The sequence below is a fragment of the Anomalospiza imberbis genome, chromosome 5, assembly GCF_031753505.1.
Source record: "Anomalospiza imberbis isolate Cuckoo-Finch-1a 21T00152 chromosome 5, ASM3175350v1, whole genome shotgun sequence".
NCBI classification, from domain to species: Eukaryota; Metazoa; Chordata; class Aves; order Passeriformes; family Viduidae; genus Anomalospiza; species Anomalospiza imberbis.
The window spans coordinates 26,180,478-26,200,656 of NC_089685.1; the positions used below are offsets into that span (position 1 = coordinate 26,180,478).

The following is a 20,179-nucleotide window of genomic DNA, read 5'->3' on the forward strand; positions in this document are numbered from 1 at the left end:
CACTCAAATCTATCTAACAAAAATTAGCAGCTTTTTTCTTTTAAACTTGCTATTTAGTAAAAAGTCATACCAAAGACAACATAATAAACCATAAACAATGCTGTTTAAATTTAAGGTATAAAGACTGAATTTCTGCTATTTTCATATGAAAACTCCAGGGGAAAAAAAAAGAGGAAAAAAAAAGGCTACAATTTTGTGTCAAGGTGATCTAGACCACCATTTAAAAACATTAAAAAATACATACTGGAAGGCATCACAAGTAAAAAAATGTATATGCGAATGTAGTATTTGTGTTTGTTACCACTGCCACTGTTCTGCTTAACCCTCTGCAAAGAGCAGCAAGCTGGAAAAAGGCATGTCTTACTTTACATTTTCTGTGTCTGTGACCTTAGCTCTCCCAGAAAGGAAGGGTCTTAACAATGTGTTTAATATGGATAGTAATACTTCATTGCTGTAATTTATCTTTGCAGTGCCTTTAACAAATACTGTACTGAGCCTAGTAACTTCTATGCCAGCACTGCTATGTAAAGCAGGTTAATTATTTTACTCTCTACTTTTTATCATGATCATTTAGTAGTGATCAATAATGCTTTATTACAAGGATTTTCCTTTTCTTGTCACATGTTCTTTTCCTCTAAAAGGATTCAATTTCCAAGCACGTTTATCCTTTTGATGTTAAAAGAATTGCCTCGTGGTCTTTTTAAACAATTGCTTTACTCTCTGTAACTAAAGGAAAGGCTGTGTGATTTGCCTTAAAAACATAAAGCCTGCTTTAGCAGTTCCTGACACCCCCACATCATTACGATGGGAATCTCTACCATGCTCCTAACTAAAACATTTGCATTACAGGGTTTACAACTTTTCCACTGGTAGACTTTCCTTGAAAAAGGCAACTATGTGAAAAAAACAACTGCAAATAGTGTGAAACTTTTATTTTAAATAGCTCTTAATTTTTTTTCAGACTCATACAAATTAGAACTAACCTCAAAATGCATCCTGAGAGTTCTCGTTTCTGGCATCCTTGTGTGTGTCAGTGTCATATTGACAGAACAGGCTGAAATCTCTCTCAGATATTCTGATTGAGCTTCCTGACACACAGAGAGCCTTCAAGGCTGAATTAAGTGAATTTTGTACTTCGTGAAGAATCCGTATGAAGAAGAGGCCCTGTGATGTTAGAATCTCGGTGGTCTGTTGCTGCATTCTCGGTGAACTGGAGGTTTTCCAGATGGAAAGTAGCAAAATAAGTTGTTTCTACTTTTAGAATCAAACCTCCATAAACCGGTATTTAAACTGGAAAAACAGTAGCTCAAAGGGAAAGTTCATTATAGTGTGCAGTGATGTGAATCAACATACTTCAGCCTGATAGCATGATTGAGGAAAACAAAGCTTTGATTGTACTTCAAATAATCCACTATTTATACTCTTTACACATACATTTTTGAAAATTATTTTGAGAGGAAAATATTTTTAAGTCAAGGCTCAAATAATTATGTCTTATAGATCCCAGAGACATCCCACAGCAAGCTATATAAAATTCCTATGAGTGTGTTCTGACTTTGTACCAGAGTTTGAAATAAATATTTTTGTAATACTGTCCTCTGTGCATTCATTAAGCATATAACACAGATCTCGTCTTCCTAAGTGTGATATATGCTTACTGATACTACTAATGTAGCTCGTGAACAAGGATGAAATTAACTTCATCAAGAAACAGAATTAGAATGTTTGAATTACCGATACAAGTTGTTTATATTTTTCAGGCAACATTTGTATAAATACATGCAGGCTCCTGAACATTAAATTAGTATAGTAATAATAAATAATAAAAATACAGCACAGACTGCATGTTTTCATTCCATATAAGACAAAATCAAATTAAAACCTCCAGCAGGATGATTTTTTTACATACTGGTCTTTAGAGAAAAAGCTCTACCTCATTTATTCGTGCATTATAGAGTCATAATAAAATTCGGTGCTGGCTCACTGGTCAGGACAAATGCTAGCAAAACGCTCCTCTGACACCAGTAGCACTTACCACTGCACACATTTGTTTCACAGCCATTGCTGTTTCTATATTGTGAGCCTTGTGCACTTGCACCATGGGACTCACAGGCCTACCCTGGGGCACATGCCACAAACTTGGCGTGGGGTTCTGGACGGGAGGGTGCCGTGCCAAGCTTCCCTATGCTGCCCACCAGCCCTGTCTCTCCTCTTGCATCTCAGCACAGCTCTGACCCACACAGGAGTCTTGCAGCCCCCATCACTCTCCAGCTGCTTTGCGCATTGGCTGGGTTTAGAGATCAGTTTCGAAGCATGTGAACAGGATTTGTTTGGAGTCCAGGTGTATGAAAAATGCATCCTAACCCTTAACAGAAATGCCTGGGTCTAAACCAAGGGGCTGTTCAGTGTGGGAACACTCACTTCATGTGAGCAGAAATGCCAAACCACGCAGTAAAGTTGCAGGGACTGTGGCACCTTTATCTACTGTGCCTTATTATTTGTTCAGGTGAACAAAGCCACAACATACCACAAAAAATCATGAGGTTTAAACAGATAGCGTGTCAAGTTACACAGCTTCTGTACCAGAGGGATAAAGAGAAGGTGTTTAACCTGCTACAACCACACAGGCAAGTGGCTACTCCTTGGGTACACAGTCTCCAAAGACAAACGGGAGGATGACATCTCAATGAGCAAGAATCAAACAGAAACAGCTGGGCCATTTCACACTGGTCACTGCCTGTGAGGCATCAAAATCAGAGAAAAATACACAAAGTTAAAAAAAAAGACCAACTGGAAGACAGTGTCCAGTGAAAGGACATAAAGAGGCAAAAGAACCAAGAGGAAAGTTTCAAGAAACGTAGTTGAAATGTATTACAAAGAACAGACAGGTGTCTGTGGTCCACTGAAGCTACTGACAAAACACCTACTACAATTTCTAACTTAAAGGTCTACTACAACAGAATATTAGGACAGAATGGCAAACAAGCAGTGATCACAGAAACACCTGCTGGAAAATCAGAGATGCCACAGTGCAATTTCAGTCTAGTTATGTGGTTTTAGTTGTACTGACTAATGCATTATTTAACACAACAATTATCAGGTCATTGAACACTAGGCTTTTTCCATTCAAGTGACTGTAATTAAGTACTGTAGACAACAACTCTGCAAAGAACCCAGACTTTTACAAACACATTTCCCTGATTTCAGTGAGGCACTGACCAGGATGATGTGCCCAGCTCTTCAAAGGCATAGACCTGCTTTAAAGTTGTACAAAACTCACCACATTTTTTTTCTCCTGCTTCTTGAATGTCATGTTCTTTCCTGCATTGTGTGAGGCTTTTATTGATGCAATATTTAAAGCTACTTTAAAAAGCCCACAGAAAGACATTCAAATGCTTTCAGGCTTTTCTCCCAGATTCAGCCTGCTGGGAGTTTGTGGATGAGAATGTGAAGCAAAAACCTCAGAGAGAGACTGGGAACAACTGCAGTTTTAGGATATAAATGGTCACACAAAGTCGCAGAGTTCTAGCAGAGGTTTCAAGGCAGGACACAATGGAAGGAAGCGCAGAGGGCTGGGAAAGGTTATGAAGGCTCTTTGGATAGACAAATTTAACCTATACTGAAGTTAAAATACTTAATGCTTGTAATTTCATAATACTTAAGTTTTTTTTCTTCCTTTCCTATTGCTCATATACACAACCATATGCTAGTTTAAACCCTACATCCCTTCATCAAGAAAGCTGGCTAAAGTCTCAAAGGGTGAACTCTAAGACCTGCTTATATGACAGGCATACCCTGTGGCAGTCATCATTGCTGACAAGAATCTACAACTTCGGTGCTCTTCCAGAAAACCAGTATTCCCCAGTAAGAACAAAAGCAGTGAACAAGGTGTTTCAAGAGGCATAACAAATTATCCTGGCATCTGTGTTACATTCAGAACATTCAAAACACTTGAAGTACCTCTCTAGCTTATACCTCTACATGTAAATAAAGCATGTTCACATCTATTATTTGTTCAAGTGATGAGAAAGCTTTTTGGGGGTAAGAATCAGATATTTGCCAACACAGAAACAGTTTATACATCTTCATCAGTTTGAGGACTGATGAAACATCACTCATTCTTGTTCCACTGCAGGTAACAGAAAGACTGAGCAGAGGTTTCAAAGAACTTGAAGGGTTTAACAGGCAAACAAATTACCATGTTAAAGCCCTGTACCTGCTCACCCAGCAGCCTGAAGCAGCTCGCTTCTAAATAAGCTGTGGTTAGACAATAGAGGAGCTGATACAACGTAGTTTGTTCATGTATCAAAGCCTTTACTTGCTACTGAGAGGGCAAGAGTTGGCTCAGTATACTGGAATGAAATACAAAGATAAAGGCCACCCATCTTTGCTTTTAAGCTATGAAAGTTTTCTGAATTCAGAGAAAACCAAATAAGAAGTCTTTATTGGGTATTTTGGGGAATACAACATACCCTATGCCCTGTGCTAACAGAAATTATGCATTCATGCTGAGGTGTGGGGATGCCCCTTGTCTTCAAATAAAATACAGTGCACATTTACAACACAATTTTTTGTAAAATTATGGCAGGAATTGTGGGCACTTCAGATCTCTATTACCAACCAATACAATTAATTACTTATTTTATTAAGCCATTATGACCTGTTTAATGAAATATTTAGTTTCACTTGTATATTCTCCCACTCTCAGTTATTTAAAAAATGTGATGTGAAGACTAAAACCACTAATATATTACTGCAACAGTTACATGAAAGGATCCTGCCTTTTCAATTTTCAAACAGAGAAGCACATAAAAGGTGATTTTACAGCAATAATTTAGTAATTTCCAGTACTCCAAAAGATCCACTTACTTATCCAGTAAATGTTTAAAATTACTTTGAGATTGGATTTTTAATTAAAAATCACAAAGAAGGCTCTTTAAACATTTTTAAATAATACTGCTTTAGGAGATCCATTCTGGTAATCATATTAAAATAAATTGTGTTGCACTTCCAGAATTAAGTAGTGAACCTGTCCTCCAGGTGTAATTGCTAATTGTTCAGTTCACAATGATTAATCTGCATCCTTTACAGAGCTCATAATGCCTACTAGTAAAAGGAATCTCTTCTCTCTCTGTCCAAAATCTGTAGTATGGTGGAAGCCTCAGGTCCTGAAATCCCCTACTGCACACAAAGATTTAACCTGAGAAACAGATCATCAGTGGTGTTCTGGATTCTTGAAAGTGCCCTGTGGGAAAACAACTGAGGATGCAACCACATTTATGTTCATTTGGAACAGGTGGGGGTTTTTAAGGAAGGGTACTGAGAGGATATCAACCTCTAAACCCATGAAACAGAAATGGGCAGACATGTGGGCTGCTTATCAGGCTAAGGTCTGAGGATCTCTTGAGAATGAAGAGACGAGCAGAGGCAGCTGTGTGCTCTGTCACCTTGCTGGAGTTTTCACTCACAGACACGAGCAGCCAGCAGCTCCCTGTTCACCACCATGCATGCTGTGGATATTTTAGAGAGGAAAGAAGTAAAGCACTCAGTCTGATCTGAACAGGAGTGGTAGTATAAGGAAGCAGGGTCTGGGAAGGCATCTAGTCCATCAGTTATTTGGTTAAGGACTATTCAGTATAAAAGAAACAACAAATAATAAGGAAAATGGTAGATTGCACACAAATGTTAATAAGCAGGTGAAAACAGAGACAGTAAGTTGTCTCTGCCAATATGGGAACTAATGGCATTAAAGGAACTACTCAGACACGCTTGAACAGGGTCAAGATGAACTTTTGTCACTGACAGGAAAGGGGAAATGTATGACTATCATATGTACTATGGTATTTTTGAGGGTGTTTGTGGATGGGATCAGAAGGAGATAGTGGTATTTTGTATACTTTATGAAATGGACTTAAACAGACTTAGGAATCCACACTGATACACAAAGTGGCCTGTTCAATGGGAGTGCTTGCGAAGCTAATGAGGAATGCATCCATTAACCTGTATGGAGAAATCCTTTGGGTCTGAGAGTACATGGGACTGCCTTTCAGTGACCTGGAAAGAGAAAACCTTGCATTCTAGATTCCATTGCACTGAGCAGCTCTAATAGCATCCTTAACAGAACTTAAAGAGTTGAGCAAAAGAAGTAATGGCTGTACTGTCAGGAACAAACCAGCTCTCACTGGAGTATCCTCTAGGTAGAACAAAAAAAAAGTAGACATATGCAAGACCAGTTATACTTTTGTTTTCCAGAGTAAATGGAATATTCTTAAAAATGGGGTATGAGAGAGACACATGGAAGGAATCAGAGTAACATGTTGTGCTTGGACATGGTGCAACCCAGCAGCATGTGTTCAAAAGCACTTGAGCACAAGACCTTGAGAAGGAAACTATAACTACCGATGAAACTGAAAGACACACTTCCAGAAAAAAATACTCATTTTAAAATCCTTTGACAGATGTTGTAAGAAGTGTTGATATGCAGACTGAACAAACTGTACTGTGGATAGTGATATATTTATTAAAAGCCACTTGGTGAAGGCTGCTGGAAGGAACTAATTAGAAAGCAACACTGTCCTGGATTAGAATATAAAAACACAGGCTTTCCTGTAAATAGAATCAGAAAACCAGGAAATAGTATATTATTTAATTTTCCTACATGCTGCCTCCAAGTAAGTGACACACCTCAGGTGTACATGCAAGTACAAGATGTTGCTAGAGAGAATACTTTTGTAGACGTTAAACCTCTGAATGAATAAAGATTTTTTTCAGAGACAGAGAAATAATAAATATTAGGGTGGGGTATTTATTTGTCCATAGACAATGTGATTTATACTCTTAATATCTCTTGACCCTAAGTAACTGTTTTTTAATCCAATAATTTTGAAAAGGCTGTTTGAGCTATTGGGCACTCTTGCCTTTGTCCTTGTTAATGCTGAAGTCAGTCATAGATAACATGAGACAGCAGTTGGAAGGCTGGGGCAAAATTTTATGACTCCCAGCCAGCATGCTGGCAGACCTGTCTTATGGGGAGATAAAGCACATGGATGTACATGAAAGTCTATAGGCTAACATAAAAGTTAATTTAGCCTGACATCTATTATTTTGATTTTCAACACTGATTTTTACATATTTCATTATCTAGAGACTCCAAATTATCTGCCAGGGGGTGCAAAGAGAGTTTGGGAGCAAAGACAGAGACAGTCCACTAGTCATTTCAATGAGTATTTGTGCTCAGTAAAAGGAAAACAGCATAGGCCTCTGAATTTCCAATTTCCTCAAAAAATTCCTTTTTTTTCTTTGAACTGGTGCCAATGTTTTTACAACAGTTATCTGAAAAAACCTCAGGTAACCTCATCGTCTCTAGTAGTCCACAGACCTATGTATACACAGAAGAGCTGCACAGACTCAGGCACATATTCTTTCCAATAGTTAAAACAGCACAGCTTTGCCTCTGGGTGCAATTATACCAGTGTGGAAATGCTCTAAAAGGGTCTGGCTTTTCATATATGAGGTTCATACCAACATACTGTAACAAAGAAATAAGGCAAGAGTGCTGCTCTAACTACTAGCACGAATTGATATTACTTTTATGAATAGAATAAGGGCACATGCTAGACAAACAACACAAATGTCACTTAAAAGACCACTCACTATCAAAGGCCCAAACACAGAATAAAAGTGCTCTAACTCTAGATTTGAAACTGCCTGCTTGCACATGACTTCCTTTCATTGTGTCCTTCACATTATTAATGACTCGACAGTAGAAGTTAAAAGTCAACCTGAACTGAATGCTACTCTCTTCTCTTAAGTGTGAAAACATTAAACTGTTTTTTTCATTTGGATCAAACCAAAGAAACCCATAAAATCTCTAGATACCACTTCAGAATAATGATTTAATTGGAGAACACTTTTCTAAAACCAGACATACTCATTTTAGAGACTATTTGTACCTGGTAAGGCCTGCAAAGCAGCATCATTATCATTTGTTTTCTCCCTTTTTACTGTCTGTGCCTTTCCACAGGACCAGAAAAAAGATAGAACCCAAGCTGTTGCCCTTGCCTCAAAACACCCAGCTTTCTCTTAAAAGGACCAGTGAAGCCTGAGGATTTCTTGCAGTTTATCTACGGTAAGCTCTAGCTAAGCTCCTTCCAGGAGGGTGCAGAGATACAGGCTTCTCGACAAAGACTGTTGTTCTTGCTGCTTACGGCACCTGGCTTATCCCTGAAGTAATTCCCCATGGTCCATTTGTGCTCCTCGCTGTGCACTGCCTGCTTGGCACTATCCCTGTGTATGTGCGCGCAGACAGATTCATGTGAGAAGCCAAAATGCTCCCCGGACCATCAGCTTCACGTCCCTCCGCTCTGGCGCGCTGCCGGCATCAACTCCCTCTCCACCTCGACTTGCTGTTGGAAACTCTCCCTGTCCCCGCAGTTCCGTGCGCCAAACGTGGAAGGACTGGCATCAGTAGGACCAGAGCGACTCACGTCCCTGTAACCAGCGGGAGGAGGGTACGGGGCTGTCCGCGGTTCTTCGCGGAACCGCGCTCCGACGGGCGACAAGGGAGCCGCACCGCGCCGGGCCCTGGCGCTGCCGGCTGCGCGACACGTGTCCGCCGCACCCCATCGCAGGGACGGCTGCGCCAGCCCCGTCCCACCGTCCAAGCCGGGATCGCGGAACGGAGGGGAGTGGGGGAGAGCAGTGCGAGACCCCCACGCCTCCCGCAGCGCACTCACCTCCCCGCGCCGCCGGTCCCGCAGCCCCGCGGGACGCGGCCATGCCGCCGCCGCTCCGCCCGCCGCGGCGCGGGGCGGGGCGGCCCCCGGGAGCCGCGCTCCGCCCCGCTCCGCCCCGGCGGGGAGCGCGGGGCCAGACGGGGCTCGTAGTCTCTCCCGCGGCCGCGGGCGACGAGGGGCGCGGCCGCATCGAGGCACTACGTTCCCCGGCGTGCAGCGGGACGGGGAATATAAGTGGCTGGCGGCGAGTGCTCTTCAGTCGGTCCGCCCGCCCGAACAATGCCTTCGCCGCTGGGGCTGGGCAGCCGCGGCTGAGCGCGGCGGCAGCCCCGGGCAGCGGACGCTCTTGCCGGCCGCCGCCGCCGCTCACGGCGGAGGGGCTGGCGGGGGAACGGGCGCTCGCACGCCGCGAGCATGTGGTTACCCACGGAGCACGAGAAGTACGGCGTGGGTGAGTGAAAGAGAAGGCGAGCGGGGCAGAGTGGGGGCGAGGAGCGGCGCTGCCGGCGGGGAGCGCATCCCGGGCAGAGCGGGCTCGCCCCGCGGGGCGCCGCTGCCGTTTCCCGCTGCGCGTGTGAGCGCTGCGATGGGAACCGAGGTCCCGTCAGGGCACGGGGGAGCGGCCCCTTCCCCGGGGGCACAACAAAGGGCGGCCGCTGCCCAAGCCGCGGCTCCGGCGTCTCCCGCTGCTGCCAGGGGATGGGGCAGGGGCCGGTCCCCAGTCTCCGAGGCGGGCGCTCGATTCTCCCTACCGGCGCTGGGTGAAAAGGCTGGCGGGGAACAAAGCAACCTAAAAACATCGCTGGGAGCGGCGACCCGGTGGGAGACGGTGTCCGCCGGCGCCCGGCAAGGAGCGGCGACGGGGCCGCGGGCATTGTTCGCGCGTCGGGGGTTTTGTCACTGCTTCACTGGAAACCAGACAAAGTGTCGCTTGTGGGAGCCGCGCTGCCTCGCCTGTTTGTTCCCCTCTGCCCGGTGCAGGGCTCTGAGCCCGCGGGTTTGACTTGCGGAGTGATCGGAGAGACTCGCAGTGATTTTATTTTTCTTGGCACCGCCTACGCCAACACCCGGTGAGCGCCGGCCGCTCGTCCCGGACAATAGCCCCCTCTGACACGGATGTAGCTGAACTGTTGTACAGACCTGCCGGCGTAGTAGGCAGCTCTCCGTGTGTTTACGTCGCATTTGAACGCGGAGTTGTTCACGCTGGAGAAAAGCGGGAGGAGCGCGGAGACCTCCTTTGTGTGTGTGTGTGTGTGTAGCAGCGCTGTGGCGAGCCGAGAGCGCGGGGCTGCTCCGTCCCATCTGGAGTTGAGCCCAGATGTTGCCGTCTTCCGAATGCTAAATGACACAGATCATCGATGGGTTTTTTTTCTTGACTTCTTTATTTGTCAGGTCACAGCTGGGTTGCAAGATATTGATTAGTCCTGCCACCCGCCTTTCTTTACGAGGATGGGCAAGAGGCTTAAAAACCACTGTGGGACTCCCTGGAATGGCATGCTGGATATTAGCAGTCAAGTATTTCAAGCTGCAGCCTTCCTCTCCCTCTATTTGTTGTTTATTTTTATTTTTGATCCTAGTGTGCTATTTCACAACTGAAAGCATTCTCCCCCCACTCCCGATATATGAGCTAAAAATCACCCTTTCTTGTACTGAAATCAAGCAGATAAAATTGTTCCCCCTATTTGAATAACCACCCCATCGTTGCTAATCAATAAGAGATATTTCTTAAGTAAGCTTTTCTACGTTTAGTAACCCTTTTCAGGTACTTAGAGGTGAATTGCTATTCAGCTCTGCCTTGGTTATGAAAGCTGGTGTCACCAAAATGCTACTCCTGCTAAAGAGATACAGTTACAATTTCTCAATAGAGAGCTTCCTTTGGATCAACCAGAAAATGTGGTCCACTACAAAGATTGTCTTTATTTGTGCAAATATAGTATAGTCACCAAAACTATGCATATTCTTATTTAAATTAATTTCCTGGTTTTCTGTTATTTGACTTCCAAAGGCTATTCACGATAGTAACAAAAAGCCACTGTTCAAATTGATTTCTCTGTACCCCTAGGATGGGAATGATATTATATTTCAATATAACTATTGCAAAATGTTGAAATACTAACCTAAAGTAATTTAATTTTTCTCTTGGACTGTTTTTTATGCTATGTGCTCACTTACCTGCATGATGAGTGCTGTCTGCAAAATCTTCACACCCAATTACCCTGTAAGCTATTGTACTACATAGCCGTGGGAGGGGAGGCAGGAGAAAGGGTTGTATCTTGCTGTACAATTATTTAAACTTTATAAAAAGTGAACCTCATAAATCAAACTTGCATTTTGCACAGACCAATTCATGTGATTTTTTTTTTTTTTTTTTTTTTTTTTTTTTTTTTTTTACTGATGGGATTATTACATTTCCAAACAGCTATTTTAATACTTCTATGTCTATCTGCTCTGGTAAAATGAGTGCATTAGGAAACCCCTCTGAGAATCCTGCTTAGTTGTACAAAGCATATGTATGCTTTATGCAAAGCTCAGGACTTGCATCAACATCAGACCTCATCTGCATTTTCAGTCTGAATTCTGCAGCTCATACTGTGTTCTGCACATTTCTACTGTGATGCCAAAAGGGATGAATAACCAGACAACAGCCACCTGGTTGCACTGAAGGGTTGCTGGTAACCAGGTGGCTATTGCTCACTTGCACAGCCTGACTGATCCCACTTTGAGGGGTAGGTAATTCAAGTCACAATCTTCTCTTCTAGAAATTTTTTAACTTCTGCCTGCTAGCTATTGATAATATCTGGTTGATTTTTTTTTTTTCACTGAGCATGTTGCTTAAGTCCGAGTTCATTTACTAATAGGCAGACACACTGCTTGTTCATTTCATGGTAGACATTCATGCTGCTATGAGGAGAACACTACTGCACTTTTATGTGCCACCTTTTATACTACAGTTATGTGTTTTTATTTCCAAGGCTTCAGATTTTGTCAGTTATGTATTATCCCTCAGGATGTTAAAGTGAAATAGGAGCATTTCTCCCATATAGAGAACTTGCTTTGTCTGGATTTCGATATCTGTATTTTCAGAACAGAAGGTTAAGTGTGTATATTTCACTTTGAAATTGCATGTGTTTTGAATCACACCTTCAGCTGTGGTGGCATTGTACGAAGGATCCTGTGGTCAGTTATGTGGCGTATTCAGCACAAAGTACGCTGATGAAAGGGTAGGAGAGGTAAGATTATTTCTTGCTGTTAATAGTGTTTAAATCTGGTAGACGCCAAATGGAGTGATGTATGTAAATACTGTATGCTGATTTATGTGAATTCAGAACCCAAGAGAATCACAGATTCATTTAGGTTGGAAAAGACCTCCAATATCATAGAGTTCAACCAGTGACCAATGTTATTTAGAACAATAATAAAACGCTTTGTTAAAATGAATAATTTAAGACTGCCGAGCTTAGAATGCTCTGCAGGCTGCAAAGCAGTAAGTGCAGCTTTCAAAAGTGACTCTTACTGGTTGGTGCGTCCTGGAAACTTTTAGCTGTAATGAATAAATCACGGGACTACATAATTACCTTGTAGCTGCTGTTTGGAGTAAAGATACAAGTTCTGTTTCATCCTCTGTATTCAGGATATGTTTTTCTTTTTGTCTCACCAGATCTGCATACTGCCATGTAATCTGATTTCTTTGGTTTACTTGAATCTGTAAGAGTGCAGTTATGTTTTCTGCAAAATAAGTGATTTATCCTTTTTCACTGAGCACAAAGTTTCTCAGCATTTCTCTGGAAAGCATTTTTTGGATTAGGGTGGAAAAATTAAGGAGAATAATTAAAAAACAGTTGCTGAATGTATCACCTAATTTATAAGCTGAATGGCATTCCAGATGCTGAAGTCATTTTGTACAGCAAAATATACCAGTTTAACTCTGCCAAGCTGAAATAGTGGTTGATATTTTTAGTGTGCCTTTCTGAGGGGGGGCATGAAGTTTGGGCATCTCCTAGTTTATAGATGGAGAAGTGAAATGTTCAAATGGCTTTGTTCTGTAAGCTGAGGTTCACAGGAGGAAAAAGACAGGGGCCTATTAGTTGATCACAGGAGCAGTATTGACTTGCACATAGACAATAGCCAAATCAATTGGCTTGTGTCCTGTTCTGAGTTGCAGCCAAACTAGTCTTGCTAGCAGTCCCGTTGAAAGATAGCAAAGATACCCTTATCTTCCTTTTTTAACTGCAACTTACTTTACTGTAAATGAACTTGGTCTGTTTAGCTCAACAGTAGCTCTGTCAATAGCATGGTATACTGTGTTTTGTTAAACATAAACACTTCATTTGCTTTTCCTGTGTTCCTCCTCCATTCCTCTCCATTAATTGTGCCTCACATTTCTATCTGGAATTCACTTTGTATTTTTGTCTTGGACTAATATTGTCACTAAAAATGAGCTGTATCCAAAACTTCTATCAAGAAGTCTAAATAACTATTGAGAGTTGAGGCAGGGCAAAATATAATGTATTTGTGGGTTCATTTAACTGAGGGGCAGTTGAAGGGTGATTTTTGCTTTCTATTACAGCTTGTAACTGTTTGTAGGGCTGGTTACCTGCAAGCAAGTGGAGGTGAGGTACCATGGGGCTCCAAGAATGAGGCTGACAGGATACCAACGCTCCTTTTGCCTCACTGGGACAGTGGGAGTCCATTATGAAATATTCCCTGAGTTCTCGCAATCTGAGACCACAAAGACCCACACATTTTCTATAGGAACATTTTTGACACATGACACATTTGTCATGGAGGCTTTTATATCAATTTAGTATGTCAGTCAAATAAAGGTGGTATTTTTTCTAGTCTTTTATATAAGCAGTAACTTTCAATGTCTTTAAAAATGGGATTATCTCAACCTGCAGCTTTTGGACAAAAAATTGCTGACTGTATTCTGTTGGGGTACAGAAGATGAAGTTGAGATTCTTAAGCAATTTTTGGTCATAAGAATAGTCTTAGGCTAAGCAAATTAGGTGGCGAAATTTTCTTGAAATACGGCTAAATCAAGATTTTAAAAACTAATTTTAAAAAGCTGCCTCCAAAAATCTGTAGACTTCCTTATGGGTTTGCAATGTTTTAAATGTCTTCACTATTTCCTAAGGACAGCTCAGAGTAGCTGGCTCATTAACATGTTAAGTAGTGCCCTTCAGAGACCCAAATTTTTCCTATTCTCTACATATCTGGAGCTACTGAGGAAAATTTCTGAAGGTGGTGGTGATTTCATGGTTAGCTGTATACTGATGTCACTCTTTCTTCCTCTTTGGCTGTATTGAGGGTTTTTTACCACCGTTCTCATTGTTGGACTTGTGAGGCTACTAGCTGGGCTGGATTTATCCAAAACGTGATAGAACAATGGTGAATTAAATGGCGTAAGCCATGAAGGTGAGAATGTGTTCTCCCTGTGGAAAAGGAGATTTAAATTTTTTTTTTTTTTAATCTAACATAGGCTAATGTAATCTGTGATTGTTTCTGCTGCTCAGGCAGCATGAGATGGAGTCACTAAGTTCTCTGTCAAGGAAGCTATAATTGGTTACTGAACTCCTACCATGCAGATCTCAGCAGCTTTTTGCACTGCTGCAAGAGTGTCTGCCATTGACTCATCTCTTTGCTTCCCTAATCAGTACCCCAGAAAGGAAACTTCAGAATAAAATTGAGTTTCATGTTTGCAGCCTGTGACAATGTTTTCTATGATGTTCCATAGTTCCCAGCTCATTTCTGAGTGTAATTCACTGTGTAGGTTTTGTTCTATAAAGTTCTCTGTAATTTGAGTTTTGGGGTAGGGGAAAATCCTGAGGAGAGCATTTTACTGCTTGGATCATTTGTGACACTTGAATGTATTCAGCAACTGAGACAAAGCACTTTGAGCAGACAGTTTGCACCCTGGGAAATGTGTTACTTCTTTCTTTGGTTTTTAGAGACTTTGTGGTGGTTTTTTTTTTTTTTTTTTTTTTTTTTTTTAGCTGGATTTATTGGTTCTGTGAAGGTACAGGGGAACAAACTTGATAACGTGTCAAAGCCTGGTTCTTCACGGAATGGTTGAAATGCAAAAGTTTTGCTTCATTTTCAGTCTGGAATTTCTTTTGTTACTGTGGGATTTTTTTGCATGTAACTGTACATCATTGAGTAACCTTTTGTTTTACTTTTCTTCATTTTCTTGCTATCTGTTTGTGAGGAGCTGGGCAGAATGACTTTGAGGTGACCATCATCCACTTCCCAGTGATTTGGAAGCCAGGTGACTAACCTGGTGGGAAATATCTCTTTTTATTTATTTGTCACATGTGTTTAATTAGTCTTAAATGTCTCTGGCATTATGTAATACAGAAGATTGCTTTTTAATTTTTTTTTTCCTGAAGGCAATCAATAGAAATATATAAAAATATTTAGGAAGAGTTTTGAGAGATTTTATCTGCACTGCTTTCTCAAGGCTCGGTCAACTCTAGCTGTCACTTCTGAAGCATATTTGCCAATATGTTTTTTAAAATGCTGATAGCAGAGCATCTACAACTTCTGTAGTCAGTGCTTAGCAATCTCACTACCTAGGAAGTGCTTAGCACTGGACCAGTTTTCCTCTTGAATATATCATGATGTGTATATGAAGACTTGCCAGGACTTTTCCTTGTATGAAGTAGCTCCAGTTATTTTCATTCTTTCCTTGTAGATGTTATGTTCTTATCTATGACCAATTGATCCATGTTCAAAACTGGGCAGGGAAACTTTATCAGGTAAAGCATGAGCATCTTAGTGTGTGCTTTAGATGATGTGTCTTGTCTGCTTGTCATTCCTGGTATGACATTTGTTCCTTTTGCAGTAGCATTGCACTGACTCACGTTCAGTCAGGAACTGCTGATCAATCCTTCAGATCCTTTTCCGGATTACGGTTGTCTAGACAGTCGTTCTTCCATCCTGTATTTGTCAGCTGAGTTCTGCTTATGTGTCTTTACTGAATGGCACTTCTCTTCGATGCTATTTATTCCATTTGTCAGCCATACTGACTCCCAATTTTCCCTTCTTTCATATGCCTGTTGGAAGCACCCTGCTTGACAGGTTTGAGAGATGAAATTTAGGAAGTGTTCTCACTAGCAGAAGCAGATCTTTTTATGAGAAGCAGTGCATGATAAGCAACCAAAGATGCTTGGATGCCACAATGATTTGCTATTAGTTAGCATTTGTATGTTTAAAGGAGTGTGTTTTTCAGATCTTTACAATGACAAGAGACCAAAGTCAGCTGCTTGCAGTTTCTCTTCATAATGCATTTTTCTGGTTACTCAGAATATATGTTCCCAGTTATATAGTTTAAAGATTATATGGTAACTTGTCAACTTTGCATTTTTGGGCACCTGAAATGTTTTGTTTAAAAATAATGCTGATCTAACTTCCAGATGCTCATAGGTGAATAGGAGAGCTGCAAACAGTGTAGCTATGAAAGTCACCTGTGCTATAGGGACAAAGAAACAAGCTTGGATTTTGCAATCTGTCATGTATTGTGCTTGCTCTTTTTTGTTGTTTTGAGTAAGAAAGTAGGATGAAAAATAGTTTTGCAGTATTAAAAAATCAAAAGCCTTACTGTAGGAAAAAACCCCTTGCTGATACTAATTGCACCTTTCACCTTTCTCCAGTTAAGGAACCAAGTCAACTTATTTTTTTGGATTCACATGCAATTATTTATCTACTTTAATAGTAACTGCTTAAGTTACTTCAACTAAAAGTGAGTAAGGTGTGCTTACTCAGTACAAAGTATTTTGTTTTCTTCATAGTTTGTGTATAGAAAACCACACTAGTAGATGAGGTAATAAAAGTGAAAATGGAGCTGTTAATTAGCAAGATTCAAGGTGTTTGAGAAATATATTTATTTCAGTTCTGCTTTTTGTGTTACTGGATTTCAAGTATGTGTTTTTGTGCTTTCAAGGCTCTGGAAGTAGGTGGTGGCTGGTCTAATGCTGAATCATGTGCTTGTTCAGTCCTTTCTGCAGTAGAGAAGAAATGTGGTGCCCTTTGAAATCCATTGCTTGGCATTCCTTGATTTGAATTTTATTGTTGTTTGTACTGAACTTATGATTGCTGAGTTTTATTTAGAAATACAAAATGAGTCCTTAACTATAAGGGTGTATACTGATGCATTTTCATGAATACTTATCATGGAGTAAGTGGGAATCTATACACACTGTGGATAAGACATTATAACTGCGTAATAGGGGCTTTTCCACAATAGAAATTATGGAATTCTCCTTTGTTGTTTTTATAGCAAGGCATTTTCTTTTATTATCATAAATCATTTACTACATAATAGGATAATGTTTTATTCTTTTGCAACTCTTAAATTACAGGTTATAGTGCAGAAATTAAATGATTACTCCATAAAATCCTATTTTAACTTTTCTCCTGAGTAGTGTAGTGAGGTGAGTATGTACCTCAAGATGTTGGGCAGGTTGGGACAGGATACACCAGTACTTCTGATGCTTTGTTTTCTTCCATGGGCTAAGTGCAAATTTCTATTATTTCATTATTTTTATTATAGAAACCTAATGGGTAACAGCTTGATCCTTGATCAAGCAGGAGTTATGTTATAGACTATATAAGTATGTAGTAGTTGTACTTCCATGAAGTAGCATTTATAATTCTGTAGGTGATGTTACCCATAAAATAAAGGCTATTAATTTTTGTTTATGAGAAAAGCCCTGTGTGAAGATGGTTATTGGGTTTTAAGTGCACTATCTTATCTTTTGGAGGAAAATATAGCATGGGGTAACTTAAATGTCAGCAGAGGTATCGCTATGAACCACTGAATCCATAGGTACAACTATGAGGAGCACTCTCAGACTTTTAGGAGCAGCTCTGAGCTATGCTGCTTGAAATGAAGCAGGATAGAGATGGGCCACAGGTTGTAAATGGTTTTGTTTTTTGGCAAATGATAGTGGTAGTTTTGGTAAGAAATAAAGTTGAATAATACTTGTATATTCAAGGAATATGCCTCTTTTCCTAGGCTGCATGGTTCCTTTCTTCACATCTGTACTAGGCCTGTTGGTACAGAGAGAGTACAGGGCTTGACATGCAGTTTGTGTCTTTGCATGGGATTTAAAAGAGCTCCTTCTGGTGTTAAGGTTGTTTCCTCTTACTCTGATAAAGAAGAAATAGGAGTCTGTATTTTTGAAATAATTTCATGGACAACAGTTGGCAGAGCTGCTCTGTTATTCATGGTCAATAGTGGAAACTTCTTAAACATTCTTTACTTATCTGTTTCTTCCCTATTCCTTTTCATTTGCCCCCTGCCCCCAGCTTCCTTCCTTTTTTTTGGTCTGTAAAACTTAGGACAAAAAAAGAGGAAATCCTAAGGTGGAAAATAGAAGATCCCTGTTCTTCTGTTTCAGTGTAAGAAGCACATGTCAGTTCTCTATTGGGTTTGTAACCTCTATTCTTCTGCCTACCCCTATCAGGAAAAAAAAATTAGCTGATTATAAGTCAAGCCAAAGCGATATTGATATCCTTTTTCCATTTGGAGTAAGAAGACATGAATGCTATTTCTCATTGGGCCATTAGTTCTAAGTTCTCAGCTGTGGGCTCATTCCTATTGCTTGCCAGGTTAAGTATCTGCCTGCACATGTTTTGCCATTTGATTTGTCGTGGTGAAATATGCCAGTGGTAATAGTAAGCATGTCAAGTTACAGATTTTCTGGTTGTTTCCATTACTGGAAAGCTCAATTCAATCACTTAAATTTTGATTATTTTTTTCAGATTGAATTGAAATACAAAAGACTTAAATGTGAGAAAGACAACAGACAAGTTAGGCTTTTTGTAATGATTTAATTATCCAGAGACAATTTCTTTCCACCAATTAATTTAACAAGCATTGTAAGAGATGCTGAAAATATGTAAAATAACAGGATACTATGTGTTTTTCCAGGCAAAAGTGTGATCTTGCATGTGAGACAGCTGTTGGTTTTAGAGTTTAATCTTCTTTGGAGATAGTGTTTGAAAATGTAACATGGTAAGCAATATTCTGAGGTAATGAATTCTCCAGCCTCAGGCATGGTGACATGGAAATCACTTATTCCATAATTGCCTGCAGTGTTACTTTTTTTAAGCTGTTGTCAGCGGTTGCTTCTAGAAAACACTATTGTTCTATTTTTTTTTTTTTTTAATATATAAATAGTAGTATCGCTCAACCTGAGTAATTATAATGTGCTTCAAGAAGCAATACATAGAACTTGCTCTCTTGATGAAAAGCCTTGGCTTCCTGGTGGCATGAAGGATGAGTGGTGTGTGTCAGTCTTGCTGTTGCTACCTCTCTGTTGTTCAGTGTTGGACTGAATCTATTGCTTTTGTATCTTCAAGCTCAAGTGTACTCTTGCTTGTTTACATTCAGAAAATTCCTGGGGAAGACGTTAAGACTGAAAATTGTTGATCTTTAATGTGTTTGCATGCAAAGGAAAGTATTTATTTGTTTCACTTCTGCAAAGAATGGTTCTGTCAAATTGGCTGGGCCTTGAATAGCAGTACCTCTAAAAAGGTATATTTAATAGATATATTAAATGGCACCAGTTCTAATGGCTGAGATAAAGTGTATCTGTTGAGCAGGCACAAATTATGTTGGTCCCCGATTTCCTAATCTAATCTGAAAAAATGTAACATAGTAAATAGGAAAAGTGCAGCTGCAACATTAGAAAAATTGCATTGGTTTTCATCATGATTCTTACAAAGATATGTTTGGATTTATATTGATAAATATTGCCTCTAGCTCTTTTTGAGCAGCCAGTTAACAGCATCATAATTGACATGCAAATATAGTTGTACAGCTGATAGAAATCTGTGGTCTTTATCAGTGTACTTTGCCTCTTTTTGAGTTCCCCAGCAAAATAGTGACCAAGTGGAAAGGGACAGGACTAATGAGGTGGTGCCTCTTTTCAGAGAGGCAAAGGTCCAGAATAAACCTATTTAACTGAATGGACTCTTAAACTAGCAAGTTAGGATCTTTTGCTTATTCTGTGAAATTGATTTATTGTTTGCAGAGCCATCATAAGTTTGGCTTGTTAATGACCTCTGTCCAATACCATTTATGTTTTTATGTACTTTATGCAGAACCTTAAAAAGCACTCTGCAGACTACAAATAGCAGGTTTTGTGTAGGATATGAATATGCACAGATACCCTACCAAATGTTAAAGTAATCCATGAAACTCAGAATAGCATATTGTCTTGATGATATGCGTGTGGTAAGACTTTGTTGAGCAGAATGTAATTGTCTGGGGACCAGCATGACCATGGCCAGGTCAGCTCTGGGGCTCACCCAGCCCTGGCCATGTGCTTCCCCCTATGCCTTTGTAACAGCTTCTCTGATGAGCAATTGAGAGAGCTGATCTGGCTGAAAACGAATCACTTTTTTGGCAGGGAGGTAATTACACTGCGTCAGCACCTCTA

The 20,179-nt window shown here is 40.6% G+C and overlaps 2 protein-coding genes across 2 annotated transcripts in view; one reads left to right on the top strand and one right to left on the bottom strand.

The window, feature by feature from the left end:
• The window catches only part of ZNF277 (zinc finger protein 277), a 41,594-nt gene extending 32,669 nt beyond the window's left edge, over nucleotides 1-8,925 (bottom strand). Inside the window, exon 1 of the mRNA XM_068189964.1 lies at nucleotides 8,736-8,925. Coding sequence (XP_068046065.1) covers nucleotides 8,736-8,925 — 190 coding nt within the window. The remainder of the gene's footprint in view (nucleotides 1-8,735) is intronic.
• A 78-nt stretch (nucleotides 8,926-9,003) lies between these two features.
• Nucleotides 9,004-20,179, top strand: part of DOCK4 (dedicator of cytokinesis 4) — a 221,471-nt gene continuing 210,295 nt past the window's right edge. Inside the window, exon 1 of the mRNA XM_068189962.1 lies at nucleotides 9,004-9,186. Within this exon, the coding sequence (XP_068046063.1) occupies nucleotides 9,150-9,186 (37 nt within the window). The 5' untranslated portion in view covers nucleotides 9,004-9,149. The remainder of the gene's footprint in view (nucleotides 9,187-20,179) is intronic.